Source organism: Erpetoichthys calabaricus, chromosome 5, assembly GCF_900747795.2.
Source record: "Erpetoichthys calabaricus chromosome 5, fErpCal1.3, whole genome shotgun sequence".
Lineage (NCBI taxonomy): Eukaryota > Metazoa > Chordata > Cladistia > Polypteriformes > Polypteridae > Erpetoichthys > Erpetoichthys calabaricus.
In genome coordinates this window covers 16,431,715-16,455,845 of record NC_041398.2, presented here as the reverse complement: position 1 = coordinate 16,455,845, position 24,131 = coordinate 16,431,715, and the positions used below count along the sequence as shown (strand labels likewise).

Here is a 24,131-nt window from a genome sequence, read left to right as displayed (position 1 = left end):
GACCGATGCACAATGCGACACACTATAGAGCAGCACATTCACAGAGTGGAAATGCTTTCTGTGGGCACCGAGCGCCACAACAGATCGATTCTCCGCTCTTCACATGGCTCTTTTCTGGTGGCTCGCTATCCTTAAAAGGACTGCTCACCTTTAGCAACACTAGTTGGATGATTCACCTGCGAAAAAAGACATCAATCCATTACAACGAGTGCAGAATGGAGCTGCTAGAGTCTTAACTAGGAAAACAAAATCCAAGCACATCACCCCAGTCTTAGCGTCACTACACTGGTTACCGGTGCCATTTAGAATTGACTTTAAAATCCTGCTTATGGTTTACAAAGCCTTCAATAATCTGCTCCATCTTATATTTCAGAAGGCCCGTCACCTTACACTCCAAATTGTAACCTTAGATCTTCAAATGAGGGTCGGCTTAGAATTCCAAGAGCTAAACTTAAAAGAAGTGGTGAGGCGGCCTTCTGCTGTTATGCACCTCAAATCTGGAAGAGCTGATTGATAGGAATTCACCAGGATAATACGGTGGAGCTCTTTAAAACACTGCTAAAAACTCGATATTTGAACATGGCTTTCTCACAGCTTCATTTTAGCTTATTCCTGATACTCTGTATATGCATTTAATTATCATTATCATTATTGGTGGGTCTATAATCCATACTCACCCCTACTTTCTCTGCTGTTCTTTTTCTGGTTTTCTGTGAAGGTGATCTGCGCCACCACCACCTGATCAGGGCACCGTGATGTCCTTACATTGATGGATTGAAGGCCAGAAGTCTACATGACCATCATCATCATCATCAAGTTCTTCCATGTGAACCCTGAATACCATGAGGACTGATTGAGGTCATTGATGTTAGGTAGAATGCCTAGAGGGGGCTGGGTGGTCTCGGCACCCCCGCAGATTTTTTTTTTCTCCAGCCATCTGGAGTTTTTTTGTTTTTTCTGTCCTCACTGGCCATCTGACCTTACTTTTATGTTAATTAGTGTTCCCTTATTTTAAATCTTATTTCTTTGGTCTTTTTTTCTCTTTCTTCATCCTGTAAAGCACTTTGAGCTCCATTGTTTGTATGAAAATGTGCTCTAGAAATAAATGTTGTTGCGGTTGTTGACTGTGCGGAGCTGCTGTTTCCATAGATGATATAATGCCAGCTCATTCTTTTGGAGATTCATTCCTGGCTGACGTAACTGGTCCAGCGCCACTGCAATAGCAACGTGTGTGCAGCTGACTGCTACGATTACATTTGGAAAACTGGATGTTTCTGCGAGTTACGCTTTAATGTTTTGTAACTGCTGGCTCACTCTCCGAAACCGGCAGATACACCACCGGCAAGTTGAGGACGTTAGACTCAACAAGACATACTTCTTCCAAATAAACTTCCCCTCAATCGATGGTCAAAAATAAGCCAAAAAACAAACCACGTGTAAAATAATAAAGTGAGTATATATTGATAAAAAAAGAAATGAACAAACTCTGCGGTGGGTTGGCACCCTGCCCGGGATTGGTTCCTGCCTTGTGCCCTGTGTTGGCTGGGATTGGCTCCAGCAGACCCCCGTGACCCTGTGTTTGGATTCAGCGGGTTGGAAAATGGATGGATGGATATATATATATATATATAGTAGCAGTAGATGTCTTTGTCCACCTCTCGGACCCTTAGGTACCACTCCAAACACGAAGTAAAAGCACAATACTCTTTTATTTTGTATTCACGTGCACAAAGCACCCTCCACTCCACACTCATATAATTACAATAAACTCTCAATAACAATTCTCTCCTCCTCGTCCAGACACTTGCCACCCTACCTCCCAGCTCAGCTCAACGTCTGGGCTTTCCCCGGAGTCCTTTATACCCCCTGACCCGGAAGTGGTTCCTGTTCAAACCCCATAAGTCCTTATTCCTTCCAGGTCAGGGTAATCAGTCCTTTTCTTCACCCCGGGAGCACGTCGTTTCTTCCCGTCATGTGACCATGACGTACTCCCGGGTTAAAGGGCACAAACAAGCCTCCGAGTCCCCCTACAGCGACTCCTGGTGGCCCCCAAGGTATCCAGCAGGGCTGCGTATAAAAACTACATAGTCCATGAGGCTCTGCTGGAACTCGGGGCACGTCCATGCTGTTGGGAGAGCTCCTCCTGGCGGCCTGTCGGTGAGGGCCGTAATATGTAGCTGGCCATTCATCACAATATATATATATATATATATATATGTCATACCCCAACCAATCCCGACATCACATTCAACCCCAAAAGTGTCCGGTGGAAAGTACTAAATAATAAAAAGAAAAAGTGCAGCACCAAGTTAATATACAATACAAACCCTCAACCCCACACTGGACACGAACTCACTAAGACACACAGAAAGCACAAAACGCACATTTAAGCTTACTGCGACCTTCACCTTTCTTTATTTTCAGATATTGTGTGATGGGCACAGGTGAGCTGGTCACATGGCGGCTTGTTTTGTGTCTCCTTATTGTTTGGGTGCTAATTAAGGAAAAAGAAACAACTAAGAGGGCTGAGTCAAGTGAATTAAATATAAGGTGTAAAGAAAAGACACAACTGCACATAAAGGTTTGGGGTTTCCGGCCCCATATACTGTAAAGAAGTTGCAGATTTAGGTTATACAGTCCAGAGTACAATCACTTGTCAACTGCTGAACAACAATATGGCTTGATGGGGGAACATTTATAGAGGGGACCAGAATTAGACAGAGGAATGCTGGGTAGCGAGTAGTGGTGAATTCTGGGATACTGACGTCATCAGAGGGAAGGAAGATGCAGAAGTGGAGGAACGGGAGGCAGATCAGGGTGTCGTCGTTTCTTTCTTTCTAGGAAATAAAGAGAAAAAGGTTAGTTGCCTGTCTGTCCCGTATGGCTTTCGGATTTCGCGCTACTACCCGGGTCGTTCTGCGACTCCCCATGCTCGCGTGCGTGACAGGGCCCCCCCCCTCAGCCCAGCCCCATCGGGGCGGGCGGACCGGACTGAGAGGTCGTGAACCCGGGAGAGGGCGTCGGCATTGGCCTGAAGGTTACCCCGCCTATAAGTGACGGTAAACTTGTATGGCTGAAGGTCCAAAAACCACCTGGTGACCCAGGGATTCGACTCCTTGTGTAACGCCATCCACTGGAGGGCCGCATGGTCCGTCATAAGGGTAAACTCCCGGCCCAGCAGGTAGTACCTCAGATGTGTAACCGCCCACTTGATGGCCAGGGCTTCCCTCTCCACTGCCGCATACCTGGTCTCCCGGTCCAACAGTTTCCGGCTCAGGTAGAAAACGGGGTGCTCGACACCATCGATGCTCTGGCTCAGCACTGCGCCTAGGCCTGTGTCCGAAGCATCGGTCTGGAGAAGAAACGGAAGTGAAAAATCAGGTGTGTTTAATACAGGTGCCGAGGTTAGGGCCGCTTTCAAGTCACTGAATGCCCGCTCTGCTTTTGGATCCCATACCACATATAATGGAGCCCCCTTTCTTGTCAGGTTAGTCAAGGGTGCTGCCCTTTCAGAGAAACGGGGCACAAACCGGCGATAGTACCCCACCAACCCCAAGAAAGCCTGCACCTGTCTCTTGGTATTCGGACAGGGCCATTCCAGGATGTCTTTAATTTTGGAGCATTGTGGCATCACCTGTCCTCGCCCCACTAGGTAGCCTAAATATTTGGCCTCCTTCAACCCAAAAAAACATTTCCGCGGGTTTATATGGAGACCGGCTTTCGCTAATGTGGCCAGGACAGCATACACCTGCATGATATGTTCCTCCCAGGTGCCGGAATAGATGACGATGTCATCCAGATAGGCGGCACAATAGGACTGGTGGGGTCGTAGCACTCTGTCGACCAGACGCTGGAAGGTTGCAGGTGCCCCGTGCAGCCCAAATGGGAGAACCTTATAGTGCCAATGTCCGCTAGGGGTACTGAAGGCGGTTTTCTCCTTTGTGGATGCCGTTAAGGGAATTTGCCAGTACCCTTTGGTCATGTCAAGAGTAGTCAAGTATTGAGCCGTACCCAAACGCTCAATAAGGTCATCTATCCGGGGCATAGGGTAGGCATCAAACTTGGAGACCTGATTTAGACGTTTAAAGTCATTACAGAACCTCCAGGAGCCGTCTGGCTTAGAGACAAGGACGATAGGACTGAACCACGGGCTGTGACTTTCCTCAATGACGTCCAAGTCCAACATCCGCTGGATCTCTAGTTCGACCTCCGCGCGCTTTGCCTCCGGGAGGCGATAGGCTCTTTCCCTGACTACCACCCCGGGATCCGTACTGATGTCGTGCTCAATCAGCGCGGTGCGGCCCGGTGTCTCGCTTACCACCTCAGGGACGGCTAGGATAGCTTGCTCCAGCTCCTGGCGTTGGGACGATGACAAATCCGGACCGAGGTTAAGTGGCATGTTCTTTGAAAACAGGGAGAGGGTTGTACTGGAGATCAGGGCCTCTTCCCGAACTCTCCACGGCTTCAATAATTTCACGTGATACACCCTTTCGCGTGGTCGGCGATTTGGTTGTCGGACCAAATAATCAACCAGCCCCTTTCGCTCTATAACCTCGTAAGGCCCTAGCCAATGTGCCAATAATTTGGAGTGGGAGGATGGTACGAGCACCATCACTCGATCCCCAGGCTGGAATTCCCTGAGGGTGGAGTTCTTATTGTAGCAGCGCGCCTGTGCAGCTTGAGCACGCGTCAGGTGATCTTTGAGAATCGGTCTGATGTGGGTTAGCCTATCACGCAGTTGCGCGATACAATACAATACAATACAATACAGTTTATTTTTGTATAGCCCAAAATCACACAGGAAGAGCCACAATGGGCTTTAACAGGCCCTGCCTCTTGACAGCCCCCCAGCCTTGACTCTCTAAGAAGACAAGGAAAAACTCCCAAAAAAACCTAGTAGGGAAAAATGGAAGAAACCTTGGGAAAGGCAGTTCAGAGAGAGACCCCTTTCCAGGTAGATTGGGCGTGCAGTGGGTGTCAAAAGAAGGGGGTCAATACAATACAGTACAGTACACAGAACAATTTCTCAATATAGTAAGAAATAAAAAAAAATATATATATAAATTTTAGAAGTACAGAGCAGAATTTAACAGTAGATGATATATGCCATAATAAGATTTGTATTTGTATAGAGTCCTGGAGACCTCATACTTCAAGCTACCTCCCCCATTTGGCCATTCCACAGCTGAAACAGTGCTGGGCCAGCCAATCCGATGAAAGGACCCCTCTCTCCCACGATTCCTGCGATCCTCCATCTGGGATGACTTTTCCTTAGGCAGGCAAAACAACTTGGCAGGTGGGCCGTGGGCACCAAGTGCCACATTTGAGTACCGAGAAGAAAAACAGAATAAGTGAGGGTTAGTATACAATAACTGTCATGTTACTTATGTTTTAGTGCTAATGACTAACAACAGAGATGCAGTCTGCACAGTTAATCAGCAGCTCTAGTCAGGGTGTGCTAAACTGAAGTAGTGAGTCTTCAGCCGGGATTTAAAAGCTGAGACCGAAGGGGCATCTCTTATAGTAGCAGGCAGACCATTCCACAGTTTAGGGGCCCTGTAACTAAAAGCTTGACCTTCCACTGTTATTTTATTAATCCTTGGAATCATAAGCAGACCGGCATCTTGGGATCTTAATGTGCGCTCTGGTTTGTAAGTCATGATAAGTTCAGACAAGTAAGCCGGACCTCGACCATTTAATGCTTTATATGTTAAAAGAAGGATTTTGAAATCTGCCCTAAACTTAACCGGGAGCCAGTGTAAGGATTTAAGAACTGGAGTTATGTGTTCGTATTTTCTTGTTCTTGTAATAATTCTCGCAGCCGCATTTTGGATTAACTGGAGGCTGTATAAAGAACAGTTTGAACATCCAGTGAACACCGCATTGCAGTAGTCAATCCTACTAGAAATAAATGCATGAATTAGTTTCTCAGAATCCTGATTATTTAAAAAGCGCCTTCATTTCCTAACATTTTTAAGATGGAAGAAACATGTCTTGGACAACTTTGTAATATGTGCTTTAAATGACATGCTAGAGTCAAAGATAACTCCTATATTGCGGGCTGATTCAGTAAAATTGACTGGGATTCCCACTGAGTTAAATGATGACAGAATATTGTGATCAGCGTCATTCCCTCCGACAATTAACATCTCTGTTTTATCTGTATTTAAAGACAAGTAGTTCTCATTCATCCACTCCTTTAATTCGCTAACACAACTAATTAAAGACAGCATTGGAGAAACTTCATCTGATTTAAATGAAAGGTATAACTGGGTGTCATCTGCATACGAGTGAAAATTAACATTATGTTTCCTGAAGAGAGATCCCAGTGGAAGCATGTACAGTGAAAACAGTAAAGGTTCCAGTACTGAGCCCTGCGGGACACCATATTGAACTTCTGTGTATAATGATGGAGTCCTGTCAGCACATTTCTGTACATATTGGAATCGATTTGATAAGTAAGAACTAAACCAAGCGAGCATGGTGCCTGTAAGCCCAACATCATTTTCCAGCCTGTGCAGTAAAATAGAATGGTCGATGGTGTCAAACGCTGCACTTAAGTCCAACAACATAATTACAGTGGAGTTTCCTTCATCAGAGGATATCAGAATGTCGTTTACAACCCGTGTTAGTGCCGTTTCTGTACTATGACCAGTGCGAAAACCAGACTGGAATTTCTCAAATAAATTGTAATGCGTAAGGTGTGACTGAAGCTGACTGGCGACTACTTTTTCTAGTATTTTAGAGAGAAACGGTAAATTTGAAATAGGCTTATAATTATTTAGTATGTGTGGGTGTAGGTCTGACTTTTTAAGTAATGGTTTAATGACTGACACTTTTAGTGTATCAGGTACTGTGCCATGCAATAATGAACTATTGATAATGTTTAGGATAGGCGCTGCAAGAACATCCATTGCACTTTTTACTAGTTTTGTTGGCACTGGATCTAGGGAACAAGTAGTGGGCTTCATTTTAGAAATTAAAGTTAAGACTTCCTGCTCAGTTACAGGATTAAAATGACTAAAGTGCTGAGTGCAACGTGAGACAGGGTCTGCTAAGCTAGTATTTGGTTTGTACTGTGATGCAGAGATCTGGGATCTTATATTTTTAATTTTCTCATTGAAGAAGTTCATAAAGTCTGTACTGCTAATATCTGTTGGTATTTTGCACTGTTGATCTGAATTTCCATTTGTTAATTTAGCCACTGTTCTAAACAGTGCCCGAGGATTTTTATTATTGCTATCTATTAATGTAGAATAATATTCTGACCGAGCTTTAAAGAGGGCTTTTTTATATTTATTAACACTCTCTGTCCATGCAATTTGAAAGACCTGTAGCTTTGTTGTTCTCCATCTGCGTTCCAGTTTTCGACACTCTAATTTAAGAGCTCGAGTGTTTTCATTAAACCAGGGAGAGTTTCTATGTGCTTTGATCACTTTTGTTTTAAGGGGAGCCACTGTGTCCAGAGCATCTCTCAGGGTCACATTATAATGTGATGTTACCTCATCTAAATTGTTTTCTGTGTTTACATTTGATGTTAACTGATCTAAATGGTTTTCCACAATTACACTCGACTTACTCAAAGTATCTATAAATTTTGAAGCAGAATTACAATCTAGATGCCGCACTGTCTTTGTTTTAATCTGGGAGTGTGTTCGCAAGGGCAGGACCAAATCAAATGTAATTAAGTAGTGATCAGAAATAACTTCATTTAATGGAGTAATAATTAAATTTTGAATTTCAACTTTGTAAGTTATAATTAAATCTAATGTGTGGTTATGATTATAAGTTGGACCTTTGACATTCTGACAAAATCCTACTGAATTTAACAAATAAGTAAAACATTTTGCTAAAAGTGTCAGTTTCCACATCAATGTGTACATTAAAATCTCCCATCAGTACTACGAGATCATAATTTATAGCCAAGTCAGATAAAAGGTTGCTAAATTCAGACATGAACAATGAATACGGCCCTGGTGGTCTATAGACTAGCACTATAATTGTGTTGAAATCTGTTTTAATATTTAAAATGAATGCCTCAAAGGATGTAAAGTTGCCTAAATTTTTAGAAGTGATTTGCATTTTGTTACAATGAATTATTCCAAGGCCCCCTCCTCGACCTGAATCTCTAGACTTATGAAGGAACGAGTATCCATCTGGTGACGCCTCAGCTAGGGGTACAGTGTCACATTTACTAAGCCAGGTTTCGGTGAAAAGACACAGATCATATTTTGTACTTAATATAATATCATTTACCAAAACAGCTTTAGTGCCAAGAGAGCAAATGTTCCATAAGCAGCATTTAAAACTGTATGCTTCTTTCTGAATTGGTGATATACTTTTTGTTTTTAATTTGTAGTAAATTTCTATTACAGATGCCCCTGGTGGAGGGTCTGGTTTTATCCCTTGGTCTAATTATACACCTTATTTTTTGGTTATCAATTAATTTAAGGTTTGTATCAAGACTAAATTTACTGGATGCCCCAAGACAAGGATTATGGGTAACAGCTTCAGGAAAGTAACAGGTGGGATAAACAACAGCCTGTGATTTAAGATCACATGACTGCGGCCTGGATGGTGCTGTAATCAGTCAACCAGGCAGTTTTGCTGCCATATTTTGTGATAATACATAAGATCCCCTCCAGTTAGGATGAAGACCATCTCTTCTGAAAAAACCAGGCCTTTCCCAAAAATCATCCCAATTGTTCACAAACGCTATACTTTTGTTTGCACACCAGGTTTCTAGCCAGCAGTGAAGGGAATGCAATCTGCTATAAATCACATCCCCTCTATATAATCTTGGTAAGGGGCCAGATACAACTAAATTCCGACATTTTCTTTTAGCTTTGATGCAAAGAGAGATGAAGTTCCTCTTTAATACCTCAGATTGCTCTGAATAAATATCATTAGTGCCGACATGCAGCAAAAAGGTAGATACTTCATCGTCGGCGACACGGTCCAATGTGGCCTCTATGCCAGAAATCTTGGCCCCTGCGAGGCACTTAACATGAACTGCTGGTTTAACACAGTTTGGAATTCTAACATTCCGCACTATGGAATCGCCAATTATGAGCACTTTCTTATTCTCAGTTTCCACAGGCGCGCTGCGGAGTGCTGAGAATCTGTTCTGGGTCCGAATTGGTGACCTGGGTGCCGGGGGACTACATTTTGGATTCTTAGTCCCCGTCTTACTGTTACCCACTCGCCCTGTGGCTGAATTGATGCTGCTGACTTTGGCCGTGCACTGACTACAGTGGGACCAGGAGAGACTGAAGCTGAATCAGAAGTAGCCGAATTGTCTAAACAAACCGAGTCGATCCAATTTTTGGTTTGCCTAATCGCTATCAGATTCCTAACGCGGTCCTCCAATTCGCATATTTTCCCGACCAACTCTAAATTAACTAAACACTTTTGGCAGGTGAAGCTGTCTACAATGTCGGCCGGAAAACCTGAACTGTAAATGCTGCAGGACACACAACATATAAACGTGCCCTCAACGGGAAGAGCGCAGATGGAACTTACATTTAGTGGTGATGTCATCTTCTCCATTTTCTGTAGTTTACTTAAGTGCTTTCTGCTTCAGAGACCGTCGGCTTCAAGTTTCTCACTGCCGGTTATTTCTTCTGGTCAGCTGCCGGCTTTACTTCCGATGAACTTGCTCGGGTGTTTGCGAAGGGCTACGTGCCTGTGGGAGACGCCGCTGCTCGGTGCTTCTGCTCGGTGCTTCCGCTCGCTGCTCAATGAATATCGTAATTTTGTCTGCGAAGGATTCTGATCCACGAATGTGTAATCTGTTGACAACTTATTTTTCAGTAGCTCCACGGTAGTACTAGTTATTCAGGTCGCTGCCTTGCGGTTCACTGTTTCCAGAACATGCGGCTAATGCAATTGCAGGCTACGTCGGCACAGTCTCTGCAAAGTGCATGGAGTACTGGGTGGGACCTGGACACGAAAAAGACGAACAAAGATCGCAGTTTTAAAGTCGAGGCCGCAACGGGCGGGAGTCGAACCTCGGTCTCCTCATTCCCAGCCGTCGCGCTGTCGTTAGCTACTGCACCCTACCCCGTTTCTCATTCACTTTCTATGGTAGTGCTAAACAAATACCGATGCCTTCTAATTTTTCCACACTTCCTTTTTGGGGAGCGCTGTTCTGCGGTTTTTGCTGCTCTCCCTGACTGAAGCCTCTGGGTGCATAGATAGGGTGGAGAGTTTTTCGTTTCTTTGGGTTTATCTACAAGTTTAGAGAATGGAATGCTGGAATTCATTTTCGAAATTAATCGCGAAACATACAGATTATACGGTTTCATCGATCTCTGTCTCTCAATCTACCTGTACAGTTCCTTTTGCATCTCTCTGGGTTGATGAAGATTTGTAAATCTAGACTGACTGATATACATTAAAGGCACCATATGATGAGACAGATCCACTCAGGGGTAATTTGGCTTTTAATATTAGCTCAATGAAGAGCTACAGTATATGTGCACCAGATTGACTAAATGGAAATGAAATTCCAAAATCACCATTTAGCTCCAGTCGCAGTGAGACATTCTCGCAGGCGTAATGCCGTTGGAATGAGATATATCGTGATGAAAAGTTGACGTTTGATTTGTGATTGAACCTGCAGCAGATTTGAACGAGCAATGGTACACTGTAAAAAATAACACGTTAAAAGTACTTAAAAAAAATAAGGCAATAAATTACAAGCAATATTTTTGAGTAGATTTAATATACTGCACTATTGAGTAAACTTAATTTATTAATTTACTCAAATTTACCTAAAAGAAATGAGTTTGATTAAATATAAGTAGTGGCAAAAATGGTTTATTTTACTCCGATTTTCATTTGAATTACAGTACTAAAAATAAGAGTAATAATGCAACGCTGGACAGTAACGACTGTATAACAAATACATGCTAAAATTCCATATATCTTTATTTATTTGAACATACACAGACAGTCACAACAACGGAGTTGTATTTTCAAAGGAAAATTAAATCAAATGTCTGAGGATAATTTTTACTGAATTATTGACATTCAAATGTCAATGAAAATTTTCTTTTCTTTATTGAAACTTTCTTCAAAAAGTATATCTCAATCAAATAATGTCCCAGGAATAAGTGCTGAACGGGAAGGAAACGTAGAGAGTGAAATCCTGACGCAGATGGCGCTCTTCAAACACGTCCTGCTTTTACGCCAACATATCCGCTTAAATGAATGGCCGCCTTTTCCACTACTTCTCAGTATGCGATAGCGAAAATCCTGAAATAAAATAGGACGTAGGAAATCAAACATCGCTAAATAAATCACAGTATTGAAAGTTAACCAGTAAATACATTACCTATGTAGAAGACTAATTAAATAAGAAGTCAAATAATACTGTGACGGTTAGGCAAACGTCTTTTTATGTTGTTTACAGGTCGTACTTTAGGACAAACGCCATAGCGTTCTCAAACTTATCTCAAAGTGTCATTTTCTTTTTCTGTGTAAAATAAAATTTTAAACGATTAAAAAAAAATATGAACATATGTAACTATCCGAGAAATGTGCCTGCTTTTTAAAGCAAACCAACGAGGTAGGTTGTTAGAAAGACGCTACCTTGCCCGCCATGTTTCCCATATGAAGGGAAAGGTTTCGTGAAAATAACAAATGCTTACATCTGTAACTATACGAAATGAAATACTAGTTATTCATTACGGAATTAATATGCTTTATACTTACACATTCGTATTAAAATAACTCTTATTATGGATAAGCTTTACAGCTGAATGCGTTGTTGTAAAGGCCAAGAAACCGATGTGAGAGGAAGTGCTGTGTCATTACATTTAACTTAACTTAAATGTGTTCAATTCACAGTATAGTTTATTTACTTAGAATAAGTTATAAAAAATGTTTACATTTTAAGAAAAATGATAAGTTAACATTATTCATAATTTTTTTATTGAATTAGAATTAAATAACCAATAAAAAGGGTAAAACCCATTTTTATTAATTAAAGTAAGGATTATTTTGCATATAGTTAGCTATTTTTTATTATTATTTTTCACACATGCAAGATTTATTTTTTACAGTGTATCTGTGCTTTTCTGGGTCGGACGCTTGTAATATTTGTTCTTATTGCAAGTGTGGGCTACGGCGGCGGAGAATCCAATACGGTTTTGGAGTGCAAGGCGAGGTCCGGACATGTAGGGGACGGCTGTCTTAAAAGAGGGGCTGCATTGGCCGGGAATCGAACCCGGGCCTCCCGCGTGGCAGGCGAGAATTCTACCACTGAACCACCAATGCGAGATGAAAGCCCTAACCCAATACGGATGCAATATACTTTTTGACCACAGCCTTTCCCTTTGCGCTCTTCTCCATGCTTTGAAAGGCAGTGTCAGCTTGTCTCATTTATCTCTTACTCTCTCAGTGGATGGAATTAAACTTTCAGAACTCAATGAATATCTCAATTGTGTCTGCAATGGATTCTGATCCACGAATTTGTAATCTGTTGACAACTTATTTTCAAGTAGTTCCACGGTACTACTAGTTATTCAGGTCGCTGCCTTGCGGTTCACTGTTTCCAGAATATGCGGCTAATGCAATTGCAGGCTACGTCGGCACAGTCTCTCCAAAGTGCATGGAGTGCTGGGTGGGACCGGACACGAAAGAGACGAACAAAGATCGCAGTTTTAAAGTCGAGGCCGCAACGGGCGGGAGTCGAACCTCGGTCTCCGCCTTCCCGGCCATCGTGCTGTCGTTAGCTACTGCACCCTACCCCGTTTCTCATTCGCTTTCTATGGTAGTGCTAAACAAACACCGATGCCTTCTCGTTTTCCACACTTTCTTTTTGGGGAGCGCTGTTCTGCGGTTTTCGCTGCTCTCCCTGTCTGATGCCTCTCGGTGCATAGACAGGCTGGAGAGTTTTTCGTTTCTTTGGGTATATCTACAAGTTTAGAGAATGGAATGCTGGAATTCATGTTCGAAGTTAATCGCGAAACATACAGATTATACGGTTTCATCGATCTCTCTCTCTCAATCTACCTGTACAGTTCCTGTTGCATCTATCTGGGTTGATGAAGATTTGTGAATCTAGACTGACTGATATACATTAAAGACACCATATGATGAGACAGATCCCCCCAGGGGTAATTTGGCTTTTAATATTAGCTCAATGAAGAACTACAGTATATGGGCACCAGAAATGACTAAATGGAAATGAAATTCCATACTCACCATTTAGCTCCAGTCGCAGTGAGACATTCTCACAGGCGTAATGCCGTTGGAATGAGATATATCGTGATGAAAAGTTGACGTTTGATTTGCAATTGAACCTGCAGCAGTTTTGAACGAGCAATGGTATACCTGTGCTTTTCTGGGTCAAACGCTTGGAATATTTGTTCTTATTGCAAGTGTGGGGTACGGCAGCAGAGAATCCAATACGCTTCTGGGGCCTTCATGTATAAACGGTGCGTACAAACAGAAATGTTGCGTACGAACCTTTCCACGCTCAAATCGCGATGTATAAAACCTAAACTTGGCGTAAAGCCACTCACATTTCCACGGTAACTCATTCTTTGGCGTACGCAATTTCTCCGCTCGGTTTTGCAGACTGGCGGCACCCAGTGTCAAAGCAGTGCTACTGTTCCTATGTGGTTACCCTTTCTTAGATCCACATCCACGGCGGCGGCTTTATCAAATACACTGAAATTAACCGCGTATCGTTCATAAATTTAATGCATCTGATTGTAATTAACCTGTAAGAATATAATGGTCCACAGAATGGTCAAACTACTGTTCCTGTGTGCTCATCCTTTCTTTCTTAGCTCCACATTCCTGACGCGGCTTTATAAATACACTGAAATTAACTGCATATTGTTTATTAGTGTAATGCATCTGATTGTAATTAACCTGTAGCAATATAATGGGCCAGGGAATAGCCATAGTATTCCAAATACCATAACTGCTTTAGTGTTGTAACTCTCACTGCATCTTCTTCTTCTTTCAGCTGCTCCCGTTAAGGGTTGCCACTGCGGATCATCTTTTTCCATATTACTCTTACTGCACCACTCGGAGTATTTATATCACTGTATCTGAGTGTGAATCACAGCAGCAGATGATCGGAAAGAGAATTATCAGTATACAGTTTCAAGTACACACTACCTCAACCATGGCAAAAAGCGTCAAAGCCTTTCCTGTACGGACCTCGCGTTTCAGAAACAGTTTCATCCCAAGAACTCTAAACGCACTCAATCAGTCCATCAAGTGCTCCTTGTAGAACTGTTTACTTATAAGTACAATCACCTCACTGTAAACTTACACTACAGTTATAATATTGCACAACCTGCGCCACTTTATAAAGCGCGTATGATGACAATATCATTTTAACATGAAATGCAGCAAAATATGTTGCTTATAGTATACAGATAAAACTTTAAATTCATTTAAATAATCTGTATTGTTAATAATTAAACATGTGAGGACACGGTGCCGCAGCGTATAGCTAGTTCAAGGATAGCTCCTGCCTTGCATTGTATTATTGCTGGTGCTGACACGACACTGGAAGGATAGACGGATACTGTAGAATAATTAAACATGTACTACGAAGATATTTCAATGTTCCTTAAAAGTTTTGAAGAATCGGCGTTTTAAGCTTACAAATGGCTTAACGTCTATTACAGAGCTGATTGTGTGGCGATTGGAGAAAGAAAAGTAAGGACAGGAATTGGAGGTTAGTACGTTTGAAAGAGACAGTACTTCTGTAATAAATTATTTCATCGAAGGTCGCACATGGTGCAGCAAGCCTTTTGCGTGAGATATGAACAATCACTGCGCCACCGTGTTCCCATGTTTAATAACATGCTTTCATTCCTATCATCATGAAAATGATATCACGTATACATCTCAGTATTTTAATTATTCAGAGAGCTGTAATATCTCGAATGTAATGCATTCTGTGTCCTGTCGGAGAAAGAGAAAGAACGGAAGCACGTAGTGATTCACACACACAGAGCATATAGAAGATCAAACACAGAACAAAGCATTTAACGTGCTACTTGAGAAACTAGTAAAATAAACGATTTTAAGATTAAGTTTATGATGTTCTACTTTAATGGCAAAATAAACTACGTGATTAAAGTGGAAATTTCGAGATTAAAGTTGACATTTCGTGCTTTTTTCCCACTGTGTGCCTATGTTTGTTGTTTGTACCCTAATAAGCTTTCATATGACACTCAGACGGTGGGCTACGACTTGCCTTTTCACGGCGACTTTGATATGTGATTTCTTTTTTATTTCGGGCACTGTGCGACTTTGTGAATTTGATCTTTCGAGTTTTTCCGACACTCTGTCACTCGATCAGCTTCCTTTTGTTGATTATACCACTGTTTACACCAACAAATAGTACGTTTTTCCTTTGCCTCTACTTGGTATTCGCTGAAATTCTTATATTTTCCCCAGTGCTTTTCCCATTGTCTTTTCACAGAAGGCTATTAATATTGATTTGCATATTCAAAGAGGCGTAATTCTGGGAGGAGTTGGGGCGGGACAGAAGGCGCGTGTACGTGCGTTACTTTCACGTTCTTCCACTACATAAATCCCGATCAGCGTGAAAAGTATGCGTGCGCACAGATTCCTGCATCTGGATTTTTCTGTGCGTACGCACAATCCCGCTTTTGTACTTACTCCATGTTATAGTGTGAGTTCTACGCAAGGCGTTATACATGAGGCCCCTGGAGTGCAAGGCGAGGTCCGGCTGTCTTAAAAGAGTGGCTGCATTGGCCGGGAATCGAACCCGGGCCTCCCACGTGGCAGGCGAGAATTCTACCACTGAACCACCAATGCGAGTTGAAACCCCTACCCCAAGACGGATGCAATATACTTTTTCACCACAGCCTTTGCCTTCGCGCTCTTCTCCATGCTTTGAAAGGCAGTGTCAGCTTGTCTCCTTTATCTCTTACCCTCACTGCACAGTGGATGGAATTAAACTTTCAGAACTCAATGAATATCGCAATTTTGTCAGCGTTGGATTCTGATCCACGAATGTGTAATGTGTTGACAACTTATTTTTTAGTAGTTCCACAGTACTACTAGTTATTCAGGTCGCTGCCTTGTGGTTCACTGTTTCCAGAACGTGCGGCTAATGCAATTGCAGGCTACGTCGGCACAGGCTCTCCAAAGTGCATGGAGTGCTGGGTGGGACCCGCACACGAAAGAGACGAACAAAGATCCCAGTTTTAAAGTCGAGGCCGCAACGTACGGGAGTCGAACCCCGGTCTCCGCATTCCCGGCCGTCGCGCTGTCGTTAGCTACTGCACCCTACCCCGTTTCTCATTCGCTTTCTATGGTAGTGCTACACAAATACCGATGCCTTCTAATTTTTCCGCACTTCTTTTTGGGGAGCGCTGTTCTGCGGTTTTTGCTGCTCTCCCTGTCTGATGCCTCTCGGTGCATAAACAGGCTGGAGAGTTTTTCGTTTCTTTGGGTATATCTACAAGTTTAGAGAATGGAATGCTGGAATTCATTTTCGAAATTAATCGCGAAACATACAGATTATACGGTTTCATCGATCTCTCTCTCTCAATCTACCTGTACAGTTCCTTTTGCATCTATCTGGGTTGATGAAGATTTGTAAATCTAGACTGACTGATATACATTAAAAGCAGCGTATGATGACATAGATCCCCCAGGGGTAATTTGGCTTTTAATATTAGCTCAATGAAGAACTACAGTATATGTGCACCAGAAATGATTAAATGGAAATGAAATTCCATACTCACCATTTAGCTCCAGTCGCAGTGAGACATTCTCGCAGGCGTAATGCCGTTGGAATGAGATATATCGTGATGAAAAGTTGACGTTTGATTTGCGATTGAACCTCCAGCAGTTTTGAACGAGAAATGGTATCCGTGCTTTTGCGGGTCAGACGCTTGTAATATTTGTTCTTCGTGCAAGTGTGGGCTACGGCGGCGGAGAATCCAATACGCTTCTGGAGTGCAAGGCTGGCTGCATTGGCCGGGAATCGAACCCTTACCTCCCTCAACCTTTCCCATTAATTGTCTATGGTAGGGCTAAACCACTATGGATGCAATCTATTTTTCATGTCTTCCGTTTCTTGCTGATACTGTTATCTGTCTAGTGCCTTCTCTGTCCGTCATACTGCCTTCAAATCTATTTGTACTTTCTCTGTCTGCTTTCCTGCCTGTAGCGTCTGATAATTAATACATTATTTCATGTATTTTTATTACTTGAATTGCTGAAATACACATATACATGCTGTATAAAAAATTTAACTAATGTATGTCTAATACTGTTATCTGTCCAGTGCCTTTTCTGTCTGCTGTTATAGAGTTAATTCTATGTCTGCGTATTATATTGTGCCTTCCATTTAATTCTGACAGTTTTATATCTATTACACAGTGCTTTCCCTATCTATCAGTTTATCTAGTGCCTTTCACATCTGTATATTCTGTTACTGCCTGTTACCTTTCTGCAGCATCTGTCAATGAATAAACAGGCTGTAGTATTTTGCATTTATTTTTTGACCACAGATTTAAAAATAGGCGGCACGGTGGCGCAGTGGGTAGCGCTGCTGCCTCGCAGTTGGGAGACCTGGGGACCTGGGTTCGCTTCCTGGGTCCTCCCTGCGTGGAGTTTGCATGTTCTCCCCGTGTCTGCATGGGTTTCCTCCGGGCGCTCTGGTTTCCTTCCAAAGACATGCTGGTTAGGTGGATTGGCGATTCTAAATTGGCCCTAGTGTGTGCTTGGTGTTTGTGTGTGTCCTGCGGTGGGTTGGCACCCTGCCCAGGATTGGTTTGTGCCCTGGGATTGGCTCCAGAAGACCCCCGTGAACCTGTGTTCGGATTCAGCGGGTTGGAAAATGGATGGATGGATTTAAAAATATAAAATACAACTATATTGCTAATAATAAGCAGACCGGCATCTTGAGATCTTAATGTGCACTCAGTTTTGTAACTCATGATAAGTTCAGATAAGTAAGCCGGACCTCGGCCATTTAAGGCTTTATATGTTAAAAGGAGCATTTTGAAATCTGCACTAAACTTAACCGGGAGCCAGTGTAAGGATTTAACAACTGGAGTTATGTGTTCGTACTTTTTTGTTCTTGTAATAATTCTTGCAGCAGCATTTTGGATTAACTGGAGGCTGTATAAAGAACAGTTTGAACATCCAGTGAACACCACATTGCAGTAGTCAATCCTACTAGAGATAAATGCATGAATTAGTTTCTCAGAATCCTGTTTATTTAGAAAGCGCCTTAATTTCCTGACATTTTTAAGATGGAAGAAACCTGATTTGGACAAGTTTGTAATGTGCGCTTTAAATAACGTGATAGATTCAAAGATAACTAAATGACATTGATAACCTGTACAAATTCTAACAGTGGGTGTGTTGGCCTTTTAGAGAGTGGGATAAACGTTTGATTGAATGACAACTCACAACAGCTGATCTGATGAGTAAATACACTGGGAAAGTTTGGCAAGTCCATAGTATCCAGCATTTGACCTTCATTACATAAAGTTCTGATTTTAGTCATAGGGTACTACTGTATTATAAATAATGAATTTTTTTAAAATCATAGCTTGTTAAACACATTTATTTCACAAAAACCCCAACCTTGACATCAGTGCACTTAAATCTATGTGAGCAATTTGGTTAAATCAGTGGACTTTTCTCCTTTTTTTGCTCTTCTGTGGCAGATTTGATTTTTAACTTAGTGATTCAATTCTCACTTGTCATGTCCACAGACTTTCATCCTCACACACCCATTAATGTTTACTCTGAAAGTGGACTGCACAAAGGTGTACATGAACCTAAACTGTGCTCAGATCACATCACTGTCCTTACATTAATTATTATGAATATACAAAAAGTGTATGGGGAAAGTACAGTGATTCGATATGCAGTTGGGGCCATAATGTGTTTGTGACATACCATAATATTCTCAAACACATTTAATCCAATCTAGTGGACTAGAGCCTATCCCAGCAGTATCAGACACAAGGTATTAAAGATGAAGAGGTGCAGCTTGATAGACATGATGGAAACAACAAGAGTAGTAAGAGCAGTTAAAATGACAAAGAGTGAGGGGGCAATGAGGACCACTAGACATGGAAGGGCTTGAACTGGAGTTAGGCTGAATCCACTTCACCTGTCAGACCCCATCCGTCCTGGGGTCTCCAGCAGCTTTTGAAGACAGGCAGACATCAATCTGAGAATGGATGCCAGTCGACAGCAGGGCACACTGGCACGCACATCCACACTCAGTTGCAAGACATGGCGAATAATAGAGCAGACACAACTGTGTGATGTGAGAGGAAGATGATGAAACTGAACAGACAAAGGCCATTAACACAGTGGAACCGATTGAGCCTCACTTTGAAAACAAGGTTTATTCAAGGAAGACTTGTTTGTCCAAGTCCTAATTTCATAAGCAGTCTTCTTGGAATGCTCCCAGGAATGGAACTGAGGGTTGAGGCAGAATCACCAACCAGTGTGCCATTTATCTTATGTTAAATTAGCCATTTATTTTACAACATTTAACTAAATTTTTTATATCATTTCAGGCTTACATGAGAATGTCAGTTTCTCTCCATCTCCATCTGCTCAAACATCTCATCCCTGCAAACTGCAACACAAACAGAAGGAGAAAATGAAGAAATCAAAAGGAGAATCAAGAATTTTGACAGCTGCATCTGTGCCCTGCAGTTCTGTTTCTGTGAGAGAAGCCATCAACACTAACCAACAACAAGGGCCTAACTCGGATCAAGAGGCTTTGTGTGCTGGCCAGGAGTGTAAACAACACAAATCTGAATTTAAAAGTGTCGATTCGTTTCATGCATCGCCGTATTGCTGTTCTGAGTGTGGCAAACAATTTCTGCATAAGTGCAGTCTTACAGTTCATATAAGAAAACACACTGGAGAAAAACCTCATTGCTGCTCTGAATGTGGGAAACGATTTTATGACAGTTACAAGCTCCAAACGCACACAAGAATCCACACTGGAGAAAAGCCCTATGGCTGTGCTGAATGTGGCAAACGATTCATTCAAAGTAGCCATCTTCAGGCACACGCAAGGATTCACACAGGAGAAAAACCTCATTGCTGCTCTGAATGTGGAAAACGATTTTCTGACCGTTACAATCTCCAAACCCACACAAGAATCCACACTGGAGAAAAGCCATATAGCTGTGCAGAGTGTGGAAAATTGTTCAAAAAAAGCAGCCACCTTCAGAGACACAAAAGAGTTCATACTGGAGAAAAGCCATATGTTTGTTCTGAATGTGGGAAAAGATTTTCTGACCATCACAGACTCCAAACACACACAAGGATCCACACTGGAGAAAAGCCGTACAGGTGTGCAGAATGTGGAAAATTATTCATTGAAAGTAGTCACCTTCAGAGACATACGAGAGTTCATACTGGAGAAAAGCCATATGTCTGTGCTGAATGTGGAAAAAGGTTCGCTGACAGTGGCAGTCTTCTTCTGCACACACGAATTCATGCTGGAGAGAAGCCATTTTGCTGTCCAAAATGTGGAAAAAGATTCCTCCAAAATGGCGGTCTTCAGACACACTTAAGAATTCATACCGGAGAAAAACCTTATTGGTGCTCTGAATGTGGCAAGCAATTTTCTGACAGACGTAGTTTTCGAAGACATACAAGAATCCACACGGGAGAAAAATGTGGCTAAGTGTGGCAAACAATCCACTGACCGTAGCCATTTTCAGAGACACCCGAGTTTTTCCTGGAGTTCATAGTGAAAACAACTGAAACAGTGCCAGATGCGCCGGGATTACAGGACTAATAAAGAGAAGCTTTCTGGCCCATATTGACATCCTGCCAATTAGCATTAAGTCCATATCAATTGCAAAAGAAAGCATAATTAGGATCAATGAAGGTTCTACGCCGAGCCCTCGCCGCAAACTTAAAGGATCTTAATACATAATTCGCCAGTCTCCTCACTCATTCACTCACGTCCGTCCGAAGCCGAATGCGCAGTCGCCTTCTGCGCACGTCGCCTTCTGCGCATGTCCGAAGCCGAATGTGCAGTCGCCTTCTGCGCAGCTGCCCAAAAAACCTTACGAGACCGACATCGCAGCAGGTAGCGGATTTACGGCCACGAAATTTCAAAGAGAAAGGCGACTACGATTAAAGCTCTAGAGGCCTGAAAGGCGATTTCGACTACAGCTCCAGGCCTAATTACGCATTCATTCAATACACCTATATCAGGTTTGTGGTGCTTATACTTATTATATATTATACTGTTCCACTCGTGCCCATTTCATCTTACGTTGTCAAAATGGGCTCTTTGTCTAGTTAAGAAATAAAGTAGCAAAACTACAATGGCCTGACCCATAAGTGAGGTTCGCTCCTGTCTTGTTAACAAGCACACACCCAGAAAAGCTGGAGAAATTAGCACTAAGAGAAGCTCTCTGTCTGTCCTGAATGTGGCAACCGATTCTCTCATACTTGGCAGTCTTCAGAATCCATGCTGTCCTGCAGTTGTGAATGTGGCAGGTGATTTTTTTCATAAGGGCAGCGTTCACACGGAGAAGGGTGGTCAATTCATTCCAGATAAAAGCTGGGCTTGCAAGTAATGGAAGAAATGTTTTTTGGAATATTCTAGTTTTTGAGCTGATCACTCTTATGTGTTCAGGAGCTGGAGATGGGACATTGGACCCTGAGGTGTTGAATCTCCGATCACTTTAATGAAGCCCCCTGTGTCGACACTTCATATCGAAGCTCTGTTACCACGTGACTGATGAGGTCTGAAGCTCTGAACGTCACTGAAGCAGCAGGGGCCTCATGTATAATATGGTGTGTAGAATTCACACTAAAACAAAATTGGAAATGGGTGTACACACAAAACAAAATTCAGATGCGCAAAACCTTGTGTAAGCCATCTTCCACGCACTTCTGCTCCATAAATCCCGGTCAGCGCCTGCTGCCCCACCCTGACTCCTCCCAGAATTACGCCCCTTTCAATATGCAAATCAATATACAGTAAATATCCCCTAAGTTGGTTTCCTCCCACAGTCCAAAGACATGCTGGTTAGGTGGATTGGCGATTCTAAATTGGCCGTAGTGTGTGCTTGGTGTGTGTGTGTGTGTGTCCTGCGGTGGGTTGGCACCCTGCCCAGGATTGATTCCTGCTTTGTGCCTTGTGTTGGCTGGGATTGGCTCCAGCAGACCCCCGTGACCCTGTGTTCGGATTCAGTGGGTTGGACAATGGATGGATGGATGGATCCCCTAAGTTCAGTGTTTTGTGAAAAAATAAATAATTTCAGCAAATGTGAAGTGGAAGCGCGGAAAAACGTACTATTTGTTGGCTTAAGCAGTGGTATAAACAACAAAAAGGAAGTTGATCGAGTGATACAGAGTGACGGAGACACTCAAAGTTCAAGTTCGGGGTCAGATATCAAAGTCGCCATGTTAAAGGCGTGTCGCAGCCCACCGTCTGTTTATTCCGTTTCAGATGAGAGCTGACCCCCCCGTGCTGACGACACGAATCCACGGGTTGATGGTGCTGCTGCACACACACCTCTGCCTCGGAAACTGCCAGGTGACCTTCTGGCTGTGTGCTTGCAGACGTTGTTCTGGACTCAGAAATTGGATAAGAGATGTGGCCAATTAACTTAGAAGAGCACGGCTATCACTATGTGATACTGTCAGTCAGTCATTTCCCAACCCGCCATATCCTAACACAGGGTCACGGGATGTCCAATCCCAGCCAACACAGGGCACAAGGCAGGAACAAATCCCGGACAAATTTTAACACTTCCTTTAATATTTCTATCTGTTACTCGTGCCATCTATTGGTGAAATCTTGAACTATTCTTCATATGAAAATTTCATTTCTTAAGTAACATGGATGAATAGATCAATTAGTGATACTGATTATTGATTCATGTATTGTCATCGGAAGTGAATAAGTGTGCCAAGTCATTTGGACACTAGGAAGTGGGTTCAATATCGATTACAAGCTTTGTACTAGACAACAAACAGGTGAAGTTAAAAGAAGTGTGGTAAGTAATAAATAATAAAAAAATCAGGAGTGGTCGCCCCTAGACTTTCTCGCATACTCCGAAATACTCCGCCGCCAATGTGATACTGACCACACATTAAATGAATCGGTTAAAAAAAATAAATGCTGCATCTGATTATCTGTTTTGTCCATTCTGCTAATTGCGTTCAAACGACGTTGTAACACCGACCGATGCACAATGCGACACACTATAGAGCAGCACATTCACAGAGTGGAAATGCTTTCTGTGGGCACCGAGCGCCACAACAGATCGATTCTCCGCTCTTCACATGGCTCTTTTCTGGTGGCTCGCTATCCTCACCTTTAGCAACACTAGTTGGATGATTCACCTGCGAAAAAAGACATCAATCCATTACAACGAGTGCAGAATGGAGCTGCTAGAGCAGGCATGCGCAACCTTTCCGCTATTGACGGCCGCACTACAGACTTTTTACTTTAATAACGGCCGCACTACAGACTTTTTACTTTAATAACGGCCGCCAGTAAGTCCAAGTAAACTTAATAATGTTTTATGATTTATGTAAAAATTTACAGATTACACATTAAAACAGAGTATGATATATCTGACAATATTCAATTTACTGGTCTACATATGTAAAAAAATGTCTACGAAACGTCATATAGGACAAAAAACCTTTACAGCAATTGTTTCAGGAAGTTTGGAAAACATCGCCATTAATGGCTTCCTTGCTCTTGCATGTTTGCAGACAGACTTGCAAAGTCAGGGGACTCGCTGGAGACCATTAGCCGTATTCCAGACTCTAGATTGCTGTCTACCAATCGGGTTCGGTACTTGTTTTTCAGATATTTCATTCTGGAAAACGCTGCTTCGCACATATGATGACCGTTTGCTAATGGCGATAGGCAGTGTATGGACTTAGCCACAAGGCCGTACAGGCGTACACTCCCATTTCCTTCTCAGTTCCATATTGGCTAGCCGCTAGTCACGTGACTTCACATGTACTCCTGGGTGTCAGCCCATTTCAACCGAACTTAATATTCAAGTAAGCAAATCGGCTTTCGGCGTCACCATACCGACCCGGCCGACAAAGATTCCGCGGCGTTGAGACCCCTTACTCGCTGGAGTCCA

At 42.6% G+C, this 24,131-nt stretch overlaps 1 protein-coding gene and 2 non-coding genes across 3 annotated transcripts in view; 1 reads left to right on the top strand and 2 right to left on the bottom strand.

Moving 5' to 3' along the window:
- LOC114641605 (gastrula zinc finger protein XlCGF57.1-like) overlaps positions 1–20,922 on the top strand; it is a 61,073-nt gene extending 40,151 nt beyond the window's left edge. The window contains exon 3 of the mRNA XM_028790641.2: positions 19,560–20,922. Coding sequence (XP_028646474.2) covers positions 19,560–20,686 — 1,127 coding nt within the window. The 3' untranslated portion in view covers positions 20,687–20,922. The remainder of the gene's footprint in view (positions 1–19,559) is intronic.
- On the bottom strand, positions 12,212–12,282 carry trnag-gcc (transfer RNA glycine (anticodon GCC)). Its single transcript has one exon. It is a non-coding gene; the product is annotated as a tRNA-Gly (tRNA).
- On the bottom strand, positions 15,749–15,819 carry trnag-gcc (transfer RNA glycine (anticodon GCC)). Its single transcript has one exon. It is a non-coding gene; the product is annotated as a tRNA-Gly (tRNA).
- Positions 20,923–24,131: the final 3,209 nt, after the last annotated feature.